The sequence below is a fragment of the Condylostylus longicornis genome, unplaced genomic scaffold (genome assembly GCF_029603195.1).
Source record: "Condylostylus longicornis isolate FDR11 unplaced genomic scaffold, ASM2960319v2 ptg000044l, whole genome shotgun sequence".
Taxonomy (NCBI): domain Eukaryota; kingdom Metazoa; phylum Arthropoda; class Insecta; order Diptera; family Dolichopodidae; genus Condylostylus; species Condylostylus longicornis.
The window spans coordinates 8,761,426-8,775,556 of record NW_026578013.1 but is presented as its reverse complement, the minus strand read 5'-3'; the positions used below and the strand labels follow the sequence as shown (position 1 = coordinate 8,775,556).

The 14,131-nt window shown below is 29.0% G+C and overlaps 1 protein-coding gene across 1 annotated transcript in view; it reads right to left on the bottom strand.

Moving 5' to 3' along the window:
• The window catches only part of LOC129610451 (uncharacterized), a 52,748-nt gene that overhangs the window by 750 nt on the left and 37,867 nt on the right, over positions 1-14,131 (bottom strand). The window contains exons 3-15 of the mRNA XM_055523044.1: positions 13,626-13,753; positions 7,567-8,650; positions 5,982-6,163; positions 4,709-5,869; positions 4,485-4,615; positions 3,822-4,180; positions 3,480-3,625; positions 2,593-2,702; positions 2,401-2,534; positions 2,012-2,343; positions 1,625-1,946; positions 407-1,566; positions 28-345 (exon numbers count right to left, since the gene is read on the bottom strand). Of these exons, the coding sequence (XP_055379019.1) occupies positions 28-345; positions 407-1,566; positions 1,625-1,946; positions 2,012-2,343; positions 2,401-2,534; positions 2,593-2,702; positions 3,480-3,625; positions 3,822-4,180; positions 4,485-4,615; positions 4,709-5,869; positions 5,982-6,163; positions 7,567-8,650; positions 13,626-13,753 (5,567 nt within the window). The remainder of the gene's footprint in view (positions 1-27; positions 346-406; positions 1,567-1,624; positions 1,947-2,011; positions 2,344-2,400; positions 2,535-2,592; positions 2,703-3,479; positions 3,626-3,821; positions 4,181-4,484; positions 4,616-4,708; positions 5,870-5,981; positions 6,164-7,566; positions 8,651-13,625; positions 13,754-14,131) is intronic.

The following is a 14,131-nucleotide window of genomic DNA, read 5'->3' as shown; positions in this document are numbered from 1 at the left end:
CAATGTTAGGAATTTTCGATAACTTACCTGAATACTTTTGGCCACTGTGGCCAAGGATTATCTCCAGCTCTCGTATTTGGGGGAGTAGGCAAGATTTCGAATGTTGTAATCGTTTTAGCTCCTTGTCTCAACGAAGTAGCGATACAGTCACAGCCGGTGTCACCGCCACCTATAATAAGAACATCTTTGCCTTCAGCTGAAATGTTGTCTTGTTTACCACCCAATTGCTTCTTTTGTTGAGATTCAAGAAATTCCATTGCAAAATGAATACCCTGAAGATCACGATTTGGCAAAGGCAAATCACGTGGCCAGGTAGCTCCAGTAGTAAGAAGCACCGCGTCGAAGCTGAATTGAAAAGTTTTTTAAAATTTACATTTTTTTTTATTCATGGAAATTTGATGCTTACTCGTTTAAAAGAGATTCAGCTTTGAGATCTTTTCCAACATGAACATTTGTTTTGAATTCAATACCTTCAGCAGCCATTAAATCCACACGTCGTTGCACAACTGCTTTGGACAACTTCATGGTTGGTATACCGTATTGCAAGAGTCCACCAATACGATCATTTCTTTCAAATACAGTTACTAAGTGACCAGCACGATTTAGTTGTTGGGCTGCTGCCAAACCAGAAGGTCCTGATCCCACAACAGCTACTCTCTTACCACTGCGATTTGTAGGGATTTCTGGTTTGATCCAGCCATTTTCAAATGCGTGATCGATAATAGCGCATTCAATATTTTTAATTGTAACTGGAGGCTCAGAAATGCCCAAAACACAAGCACCTTCACAAGGCGCCGGGCAAACGCGGCCTGTAAATTCGGGGAAATTGTTTGTTTGCAATAGTTGATTTAGAGCCTCTTTCCATTGCCCATGGAAAATTAAATCATTCCATTTTGGAATGATATTTCCTAAGGGGCAACCGTGCACATTCGATTGGCAAAATGGAACACCACACTCCATGCATCGTGCTGCTTGAACCTTTAAATATTTCCGAACATGTGGGAAATTATACACTTCATCCCAATCTTTTTGACGTTCACCAGCATTTCGATACATTGCAGTTTCTCGCTTATATTTGACAAATCCACGGGTTTTATCAAGTATTTGATCAACTTTTTTCTTTTCTAATTCGATATCACGAATAGCTTCTTCAATGTCTTGAATGGTAGGTTCATGTGGAATATTACCGTTTGCGACAGCTTTGTTTGAAACTTTCTCAGCTTTTTCAATTTCTAATGCCTTCAAAGCTCGTTGATACTCATGTGGGAAAACTTTAACAAATTTAGCTTTTTCTACAGACCAATTATCTGCAATTTGCTTTGCTACAGCTGATCCAGTTCTCTCTATAAATTCGTCAAGCAGGTCCTTGACAACTTTGACATCTTCTTCATGTTCTAGGGGCAACAAATCTACCATATCTGGATTAACCTTGGGTTTAAAACTTCCATCTATGTCATAGACATACGCAATTCCACCTGACATACCAGCTGCGAAATTACGTCCAGTTAAACCAAGAATTACCACAAGACCACCAGTCATATATTCGCAACCATGATCGCCAACGCCCTTTAAAATATATTTGATTTTAATGTTTTGTTAAGTTAATATGAAAATAATATTTTACCTCAACAACAGCTACTACGCCGGAATTTCTAACACAAAATCTTTCAGAAGCAATTCCTCTAAAGAATGCTTTACCAGCAGTGGCACCATATAAACACACATTTCCAACAATAACATTCAGATGAGACTCAAAAGGCACTGTTGAAGGGGGTTTAATCACAACAGTCCCTCCACACAAACCTTTTCCAACGTAATCATTCGCATCTCCTGTTAATGTGACGTTAATGCCTTTAGCTAAGAAAGCACAGAAACTTTGCCCAGCTGAGCCTTCTAAAGTTATATTAATACTGCGACCATCTGGCAAACCACTCTCACCAAATTTACTGAAAAGTCAAAATAAAATTAATATAATGTGTTATTTAAAAATATTTATGTATCAAAATTTTACCAGGCAATATGATAACTTAAAGTAGATGTGTAAGCCCGTTCCTCATTATTAATTCGGGAGACGATGTTTACCGAGTTTTGGGTACCGTTAATAACTGGCTGCGATTTGGAAATCAACTCATTATCAGCTCGCTTTTCTAACCCAAAGTCTTGAGGGATTGATCCTCCAATTATGTTTGTATTTGGACGAAGTTCTAATGCATTTTTCAAAAGTAGTGATAAATCCAAAAGTTTAGCTTTTGGAGCACACTTGTCCTTCGGTTTAAGCAAATCAGTACGCCCGATTAAGTCTTGGAATTTCTTTATTCCAAGATTTGCCATAATTTGGCGAATCTGCAACAATTAAAGGTATTTTATTTTTAATTTATTTTTTGTTATATTTAAATTTACGTCTTCAGCCAACATAAAGAAGAAATTAATAACATCTTCGGGTTTTCCAGCAAATTTTTTACGTAAAACTGGATCTTGTGTAGCAATACCGACTGGGCATGTATTCAAATGGCATTTTCTCATCATGGTACAACCTTTAAATATACAAAATATAATGTAAAAAAAAGTTAATAAAAGAACTTTATAATATACCCATAACAATCAATGGAGCTGTGCTAAAACCAAATTCATCAGCTCCTAAAATTGCAGCGACCACAACATCGAATCCAGTCCTCAATTGACCATCTGCTTGAACGACGACTCTATTTAGAACAGGGGGAGAAAAAAACGTTTTTTAGAATTTGACTTATTTAAAATGTTAAAAATAATTAAGAAAAAGCAAATTACGAATTCGAAACTCGGCTGGCCATTTTTCAAAGGAACGCACACAAAGGAAGTCATTTTTGTATATATATTTTCTAATTTTTTTTTTGGTTACACGAAAAGAAAACTTTGATAACATGTAGGGCTACAATTTGATATCAGGGCTTATAAATATCTAACATTCATATCGAAGCAACCCTAATTACACTTTTCATAATATATTCTCAGATCAGCCATTCAGATGAGATTCATTTCTTTCAGTTTTTGCGAGAGCATCCATTGGCATAATACATTAATTTTTAATTTTTTTAATATTTGAATCTGTTCTCTGAGTAGCATATCTTGTTCTAAATATATTCTACACATATCAAAATCAAAAACGATTTGGAATTCACAGGATAATAAAAGGTTGGATACAATTTTTTTATACAAAATATTTGGAAAAAAATTATTTCTTTTTTTAATTTTCTCTTCCTTTCGTTTTAATTCCTAAATAGTGTTTAAATCACATCTCACCGAAAGATTGTGATTAAATGTCGCAACTTTTATCTTATATAGTTAATGTTTATTTAGATGTTGTCTTATAATTTCTAAAGCTTGACAACCCTTATAGCATCCTTCATTCACAATGTCATCACGATCTGAATAAAAACACAGTGTGGACTAAATTTTTTTCTTAGTTTACAAAAAAAATTTCCTTCATGGAAATGTCTTACCTTGAGCGAAGATTATTCAATACTAAAACTTGATGGGTTTCTGCAATACCCAATTCCCAAGGTAATCCAGCAGATTTAATACCAGTCCATGAACTAGCCCCAGTACCGCCATCATGACCAGATATTGTTATATGCTCAGCCTTACCCTAAAAATGCAACGCAATGTAAAATATACATAACTGACATCATCAATTTGAAATTTAAAGTTATTAAATTTAAAATGTTAAAGTTAATAACAATTATATTATTATGTTACAAAGCTTTTTTTAATCGGCTATTATTTGTGTACAAATAAATTGAAATATACATAGAAAATCTAAAGGTATTTGTTGGAAAACCTACTTTAGCGACACCAGCTGCAACAACACCAACACCTACTTCCGATACCAACTTAACGCTTATTCTGGCTTTTGGGTTTGAACATTTCAAATCGTAAATTAATTCAGCCAAATCTTCAATGGAATAGATATCATGATGGGGCGGCGGTGAAATTAGCCCAACACCAGGAACAGAGTGCCTGGTATCCGCGATTTCCTTTGTCACTTTATAACCAGGAAGTTCCCCACCCTCACCAGGCTTTGCACCTTGAGCCATCTTAATTTGTAAATCATCAGCATTAGCTAAATATGCAGCTGTAACTCCAAATCGGCCTGAAGCTACTTGCTTAATAGCTGATCGCTTATTAAATTCTGGATCTTGATCTGTATTACAAAAAATAAAATTGATAAAATTTGTAATTAATATTTTTATTTAAAGTATATAACACAAGAAACCGCATTCCGCAGGAGATGAATCCGCAGATGAAACTCATTTCACTTTCGCATCAGTACGTAGCAATTCAAATAATATACGGTATTATCAAAGTATACTTCGTACGTCCTTGTTTACGCAACATGAGGAAATGGTTAATGTATAGGTTTTAAAAAGGATGATCACAATCTTATTGTATGAATTAAAATGGTCCTACTGTTTTTTTCTTTGTTTTGTTTTTTGTTGATGACTTACCCATGTAACGGTCAGCATTTTCACCACCTTCACCAGTGTTACTTTTGCCACCAATACGATTCATTGAAATTGCAAGTGTTGTATGCGCTTCCAATGAAATACTGCCAAAACTCATGGCACCTGTGGCAAATCTAAATATAAGTTATTAATAAACGTATGTATAATTTCCAAACAAGAAAGTATAATTATTATTTTTATTATTTTTAATTAACTAACAAATTTACCTTTTAACAATTTCACTTGCAGGTTCTACCTCAGAAATATCTATTTTTTGTCTATCAGTGACAAAAGATAACTGTCCGCGTAATGTACATTTTTCAACATTATCCAAAGCTGATGTTCTGTATTTTTCATAAGCACTCTTATTGTTGTTAGCGGCGGCTTCTTGCAAATAAGCGATACTAGCCGGTTCATTTATGTGATGTTCTCCACCATGGCGCCAGTGATATTGACCTGGATTACGCAAAATTTTTTGATCAGGTGATAAATCCCCATAAGTTAATTTAAAACGTTCTAGTCCTTCTTTAGCCAAAATTTCTAGGGTAACACCACCCAAACGACTTTGAGTACCACGGAAGCAGGTATCGATAACATCAGGACCTAACCCTACAGCTTCAAATATTTGAGCGCTCTTATATGACTGTAAAGTACTGATGCCCATTTTAGCCATAACTTTTGAAATACCAGTATCAATTGCTTTAGAATACGCTGCATATATTTCTTTATCCGACATGTTTTGATCGATAACACCTTCGTCGCGTAATGCCATAGCCAATTCAAAAGTTAAATACGGGCATATCGCATCAGCACCATAACCCAAAAGTACGCATACGTGATGAACTTCCTTAGCTTCAGCTGTTTCTACTATAATACCAACCTTCATCCGGCTACGAGTTTCAATTAAATGATGGTGTAAAGCACCCAAAGCTAATAACGACGATATTGGACACCGATCGGGGCCACCTTGTCTATCAGATACCACTAATAATTGATGACCATTTTCAACAGCTTGCTGCCCTTCCAGACATATACGTCTCAAACAATCTAAGTATCCTTCAACTCCCTCTTGATATGGAAATGTTGCATCTAAAATTTTGGTTTTCCAATCCCGATATGATGTTCGTTTTAGCATTTCTAAATCTGGAATACTTAGAATTGGATTGTGTAACCAAATTCGGTGTACTTGCTGAGCTGACGGTTCAAGTAAATTTCCCTCGGGTCCAAGAGGACATTGCAAAGACATAACAATTTTTTCACGGAATGGGTCGATTGGTGGATTGGTAACTTGAGCAAAAAGCTGCTTGAAATATTCATAGGGCAACGGCTGGAAATTAGACAAACAAGCCAAAGGAGCGTCATTACCCATTGATCCAAGAGCTTCTTTCCTAGAATATATAAAATGCAAAGAATAATTTTCCTCCTTCAATTAAATATATATGTACGAGTACTGAATTTAAATTCTATAAATTTAAAAATATTTTCATTATTATTACTTACTTATTCTTGAACATTGGAATTAAAAGCATATTAACAGTTTCAGTAGTATAACCATATAATGACAATCTTGGATCAAATATTCCACGTTTCTTTGGATCAATTTTTTCAATAGTTCCATTTACACCGTTGATAGCATTTTTGTTATTTAATAAATCAGCATTTCGAAAGTCATCAAGAGACATCTAAAGTAATGGGAAAAATTAATGTAGATGGTAACAATGTGTTAGTTAAAAAATTAAAAATTAGTTGCCAAAATAGCATTAAGAAGCGAGTAAACTACGAATAGCCGTAGGATTTGTATAATATTTGACATTCCAAAAAAAATCGATTTTTTACAAAGTATTTAGCTTTATAGCTCAAATAAAATCTTCAATCGAAAGAAAATTTTCGCTAAAGCTGACTTTTATGCTTTAAATTACAATATGGTTACAAAAATTAATAGCAACTATTTCTAATTTCACATATTACGTATATTGACTTAAACCATTTGCAATATTGCACAAGAAACGCAACTACGTAAATTGTTAAGCTTGCGTAGGCCCCAAAATTTTACACTTTTCGATTAAGTAATAATTTTTTATTTTATGCTTAATCAACAGCAACAAATATGATTGTATATTCATTAAGAACTGATAGGGAACTGCAAGCTGCTAATACTAATATTTTTAAGTACAATTTCAATACACATAAATAGCAAATATACTAGGAATTAAAAATGCAAGGTTGCTTAAAAATAGATTCATTATGGCTTTTCTACAACTTATGAGATAATTAATTTAAGATGCGTATCAATTTGCAAAAATTTTAGTGCAAGATAAATTTCTTCTTGATACAAAAAAACATTTAATATCACATAATTTATTTAAAAAACAAATTTTAATTCGTTGTCCGAAAACTTTAATTTAAATTTGTGGATTTCTGTAGATAACGATACTGATTAAGCGCACAAAAACAAAATTGTAACTGTAAAAACACTCTAAAAGCAACAGAAAACTTTAACCTTCACTTACTTAATTCGTTGAATCCCCAGAAATTTTTATAAATTCTTTTCATGCAAAAAAATTCTGAATTCCTTGTTAGTAAAATAATATTTTAAGATTTTTCACAGTATATTATTCGAAGGTTAAAGATAATTCATTTAATTAATAAGTTATTAGCTAATAAAAAATATTTAGGAGGTTTATAATCTATTAAGGCACCAAATTTGTACTAGCAATTAAATAATTAAAAATAAATAGATAAAACATACTTATAAAGCACATTTACAAAACTTACCATCTGACAAAGACCCACAGAATTTGAAACAATTTAGTTGATAGGTTAAAGATATAAAATATAACAACAAACAATTTAGTAGAGCAAAATTAATATTACATTATATGTGTTTGATTGATGAGAAATGTTAAATGAAATATAAAAATATGAGTATGATTTCAAAATATAAAAATGCAATTAAAGTAAAAATAATATTTTATGGTTAGTATTTAATCGATACATGTATGTATATGTACAAATATGTAATAAAGGTATGTATGTATATATAGCGTTAAATAATTATATGCACAAAAAATATAAAATTTTATACCTTTTCTTTAATCCATTGAGAATGTGGTCTACCTCTGGCAATTTTATTTTTAAGTTCAATATCTTGAATAAATTTCTTTTCTTGTGTATCAACCAATAACATACGGCCTGGTTTTAAACGGCTTTTTAATATAACTTTTGATGGATCAACATCATAAACACCAACTTCAGATGCCATTACCAATATATTATCATTTGTAATATAGAAACGTGATGGACGTAATCCGTTACGATCTAGAACTGCACCAATATAACGTCCATCAGTGAATGATATTAAAGCGGGACCATCCCATGGTTCCATTACACATGAAGACCATTGATAAAAATCACGTTTCTCTTGTAACATGGTTTTATCATTCTGCCATGCTTCTGGAACCATTGTCATAACAGCTTCTGGTAATGTCCTCTGACCAGCCATAGTCAAAAATTCCAATACGCAATCACATGATCCTGAATCTGAAAGACCAGGCTCAACCACTGGATATAATTTTTTTAGTTCACTACCAAATATTTGACTTTTCATAACACCTTCACGAGCTCTCATTAAATTTACATTACCACGTAAAGTATTTATTTCACCGTTATGTGCTAAAACACGTAACGGATGAGCTCTTTCCCATGATGGGAATGTATTTGTACTGAATCTGGTGTGTACTAATGCTAGATATGTTTCAAATTCAGGATTTAATAGATCCGTATAATATTCCCATAGTTGGTCAGAGGTGAATAGTCCCTTGTAAACAATTGTTTTTGTTGATAATGAACAAATATAAAAACGGCGTCCTTCTTTTGTTAGTTCATGTGTTGCACGTTTCCGTAAAACGAAAATTTGTCGTTTTAATTTATCTTTATCAGTTTCTTCGCTTGTAACAAAAACTTGACGAGATAAAGGTTCACTTTTACGTGCAACACGCCCAATTGCTGCCGAATTTGTTGGAACGGTACGCCAGTTGAGAATTTTTAAATTTAAACTTTTAGCCAATTCATCGAACTCTTTTTCAGCTTCTTGATGAGTCTCTTCATCCAAATAAAATATACCAGTAGCATAACCTCCAAATTCTGGTAGCTGTATTCCCGATTTTGCCCTTTAAAAAAAAAATTTAAACAAGGTTACATAAGATGCAAAAACAACTTTGAATTAACAAACATTGTAAAAATACTTTTGACCAATATGTTTAAGTAATATAGATAATATCGTAGAATTGTTACTTTTAAACTGTAGATTATTAAATGTACAAGTATTAAGTATTAAATATTTTATGCATTTTTTATATTTAATTTTTTTGACTTTCATCTATTTTTAATATATGAATTTTTTCCTCATTTCTTAACGTGTCAAAATTATTTTTCAGCTAAATATAGTTTCATCGTTTCACATTATTTAAAGAAATCTTTTAAACATTTCCTGAGATTTTCAAATCATTAATCATTTAAATTATTTTTATTTAAACTCTGTAAAGTCATGTAAGTACCTACTTTATATAATTTTATAGCTATACACACAGTAGACAATTTGAAATGATACAAATTAAAGAATTAGTATACTATTATACATAAATAATAATATGTATGTATTATTACGAAAAAGACATAATATTCTTCAACACTTAATACAATTTTAAATATTTAATAAAATTTTAGGTTCAATAATCTCCAACTACTGAGAACTAAATATAGATTTATAAATTGAAATAGAGCACACAGGTTATTTTCTTTTTTGTATGTTATGCTGCCGTTCTGAATAATTAATAACTATTATTTTAAATATCAATAGAAAAATAAAGTTCAATATACTAATAAAATCGCCTTTGCAAAATTTTATTTTGATTTTATAATTTTCTTTTCAATATAAAATCTATATTAGTAAGATATAAAAAGTGATCTTATGCTTATAAACTTAATTATTTGTAAGATTGTGTTTTGTTGTTTAACAATAAGATATTTGTACAAATGTATATGTACATATGTATGTAAATGGGCCAATATAGTTCTTAATTAAGAATTATAATCAGAATTTCATTTATAGTTTATTTAAAAAGAATTTAATTATTAAAGAGAAATGTACTACGTACTTTACAAACTATAACTTTGGGCTTACTGAAAAACTTACACTTTTTTATTTGATGAATACTAGTTTGGAACGTAGAAGGTGAATTTTTAATGTAAATTTTCATTATTGTTTGAGCGTTAAATATAATCAAACCATAGTCAAAGAAAGTACTCAATAGATTTTCTACTATTTTTAAGTATGTATATGTGTATGTATGTATGTGACAATTTGAAAAATGAAAAAATTTAAAAAATGGAACCATATTAAATTTAAATAATTCTTATCTTTTAATAAAAGAAATTTAACAAACAAAAGGAGTTTATAAATACTTTTTTTCATGAAATAATTTACAACTGAGATTACGATTTTATTTAAAATTCTCACTAAGAATAAATTTTTGTTTACATACAATTTATTAATTTTAATTTTTTTAATGAACTTTGCCCCCTTGACCTAATTTTCATTTACAGAAAACAATTTTTTTTAATTAAATAAACAAACAACACTGTTTTATTTCGTTAAATTAAAAATGTAAACTTTAAAATTTTCTCCTCTATGCGTGAGCACATACTTACATATGTATGTACTTTTGTCTGGATAAGTATAGTATAATCGTTTAATGTACTTATTATTTTACGATTCAAAATTTAGCACATGCATTCGCTTGAATTTTGAAGTTATTATTTTCTGAATATGTACAGGTTTATGTGTTTGTATGCAAATTGAATTTTTCAATTAATTTTAATTTATCTTAGATCAGTTACAACTGAAAAGAAAGGAGTTATTACTAATAATTTTTAATGGAAATGCTTGCACATACATAAGAACATGTATTTAAGTTATTTAATTTAAATTTAATTAAATTGGCATTGATATTAGTTATGCGACGATTATTTTATGTAACATCAGTCATTGGCTTGAATAAACAAAAAACAAAAAAGTACATAACATATTCTGACGTCGCTAGCGCCACTATGTACTTTCTTACATTTATATTTTGTACATTTGTATTGTATTTTTAACTGGTGTATACATACATATATATTTTACATTTTGAATATTCACTTTACGTAGTAGGTTTATAGTAGCGAAAAAATAAATTTATTTTCTAAAATTTTTCAAGAAAATGAAAATCATTTCGATTTTAAAATTTCCACCAAACATGTGTTCACATCGTTTTATAATACTTTTTCATTGTTATTTTGTATAATTAAATTCGGTACATTCATTATATAGACATTGACGTCATACTAAATTTAAGAAAAAAAATATGAATTGCAAAATTAACAAAATAAAACATAATAATTTTAATTTTCAGAAAATAGTGTCAGAAAATATTTTAAGCAGTTATTGACAAAAAATTTCTTATGAATGAAAGGATCCTATGAAAAGTAAGCAAAACTAAAAGTAATTGAAACTGTAATCATTTGTTCAAGGGAAATGTTTAAGTACATTTCACAAACATACATACATAATATACTGATCATAACTAAATGTGTTATTACTAATATTACACTATTAGTTTTATTAAAATATACTCAACGCTATTATTCAATAAAATATGTTTTAATATGTAAAAATTTTGCATTGACGATGAAATAAGAGATATTTAAGGGCCCGAAGTAGTTCTAATATTATACATATGTACATATATCTACAATTTAAATATCCCTTGATAAAAGTAAATTTGAAATAATTCTCAAAATGTGTTAATATTTAGCTGCGATGACGAATTACAAATATGTACCTACTTATGTACATAAATAATACACGCATTATAAATAATACATGCGTTCAAAATTATTTTATAATCAGAATCTAAAATTAAAAATAAAAAATCTAAAATTAAATCACGTGTACCCGATTCGAAATAAAAATATTTTTACAAAAACGAAAAAAAATTTATGTTTTTGTATGTGTACATATGTATGTATGTATATAATATTTATTGTAAGTAAATCATTTATTTTTGAGGGAAATTTATTTCCTGTTGTAACACTTTTAGTGTCATAAAAAATATTTAGTATTTTTTTATTTTAATATTGGATTACGACTAGATTTTGGGTCTAGTACAAATATGTTTGCAAGTTCAGAAATTAAAACCGATTAATTTTAATTAGACAATTAACTTAATTGTCTAATTAAAATAATCTAAATCTTCTAATAGAAAATTTTATAATTTTTTATAATGTAAGAATCATCCATGACTGTAGCAATAGTATGCTTTAGCATCAATAGTATTTATAAAAAAAAATACATAAAAACTGAAGTTTTGATTAGAATTTAAGAATAGTCATTTTTGGTGCGGTTGCAATTTTCAGTATAACCAAATATTGATTTCTTTAATAAGTATGTTCAACATTGCCAATTTTACGAATCGCATAACTAAAGACATACAATTTATGTATGTAATTCATTTGTATAATTTCAATATTTGACAATGCATCCGTATTATGTGCATGTGTACCCCCAAATTTATGCAACCCTTCAGCGTTTTTCTCATAGGGGTACATAAAATTAATATGTAACATACATACAATATGTGCACATATGTACATATATAAAAAAAATTTTAAAATTTTATTTTTAGAAATTTCATTTTTATCTATTCAAAATCATTTTTAATGTATGAATAACAAAAATTTGAAAGAGAAAAAACAAAATACTTTGTATTTATTTTTTCGAGTCTAAAACTTAAAGACCTAATGTTTATTTTTCTTGAAAATTGCAATATTTGACTTTTTGATATAATCTTAAAACTGTTTGTTTTTCTTTTATATTTTCGTACCATCATTTTATCTTATGAATTTTTAATGCTAGAAATATTCTTTAAATATAAATAAGATAAATACATAGGTACATACATACATATGTACGAATATATACAATTTAAATTTAAAAACAAATCTAAAATGAAGGTTAAAGCGCAATAAAATTTAAAATTTTATTATCAATTTCAAAATTTTTATATGCACATATAAACGCGTTTATTATTTTTCCCTTTTATTTTTTCCGTAAAATTTTATTAAGGTGAGGAAGAATGTAAAATTTTCTAAAATTTGAATTCTATTAATGATATTATAAAATAAACTAGGGGCCCCTGTGGTTTGCTTATAAGCAGCATTATCTGTTGTAAAAACAGGATTGTGGCAATCAATTTTAAAATAAGTTTAGAAAAATTTGTACATATTATGGCATACATATGCAGGTTATACTTGTATATGCATAAATATCATATTGGTTTGAATACTAATGATAAATAAAAGTAATGGAAATATTTTTAATTTAATAAATTTTAAGATGTAATATGTGTCACTGTTAATTACATAGATATGATTAAAATTCCATTTAAGAATTAGTTAACAATTAAGAACGAAAAATTTCCTTATAAACAACGTTATCTGTTAAAATATTTCCATCATTTGTTTGTTATCCATTTTTTAAAAAGAAAAGAATCCGCAATTGGAAATAGTACCTTTCACGTTAAACTTTAAAACCGAAGTGAATGTGAATTAATAAAAAATCAATGCCTCTTTACTTTATACAGACCTGGCTTGGCTACTTACTCAATTGAAATTTCGCAAGCACACGAAGAATAATTGCCTTAGTACGTAACGTAACGTTATTCGTGTTCTTATATCTCTCACAATTTTTAGTTTTATTTTTTTTAATTTTATTCCATGTTAAATACAACAACAAAAAATTATTTTACTCTTACTTAACTCATTTAAAATATTTCGCTTCCTTTTGCTTTTTATTTTTGTTTATGGTAGTAAAGCAAAAAAACAAAAAAAATATTGCTACTCTTTTTTTATTCTCTTTCGCTTTTCATTTTTTGTTTTTGTTTTACAGTATGTATAATCAATTGAGTAATGTATCTACCCAGTATTCTCTTTTGCTATTTTCATTTTTTTGTTTTTGTTATTTATTAGATTATATGTATACCTGTTCATGAACTGGAAAAATCTTGTAAAATATAATATAGATTTACAAAATTAATGTCTACTTACAATTCTTTTGCATAAAGTTCATGCGGTATAGAAGACATAACACCAGCTCCATCACCGGTGTCATTGTCACATGCGCAAGCTCCTCTATGATTCATCCGTTCTGACAAGGTCTGGGCATCACGAAGAATCTAAAATAATTAAAAATTATATTTAATCTAGTATAAGTAATATGACAAGTAAAAAACTACGTGCTTTTGTGTTTATTTTTTTGAAATTTAAATAATTTTTGAATCAATAAATTTGATTTAGTAATGGGCTTTAATTTTAAAAATATGTAGACTTAGAAGCCAAAACTCAGCTAAATCATTGATAATTTTGAATTAGCGTTCAAAATTATACCCATTAATTGGTAAAGCGGTACAAAAATTTTAACGATATTAATTGCATCAATAAAAAGATTAGTGTCATTTATGTTTAAGTAAATCTTGGATTCCGTTTCATGATTAAAATTAAATACATATATGTATGTATAATAACCTGAATATTTACTCATAGTACAACGAAGT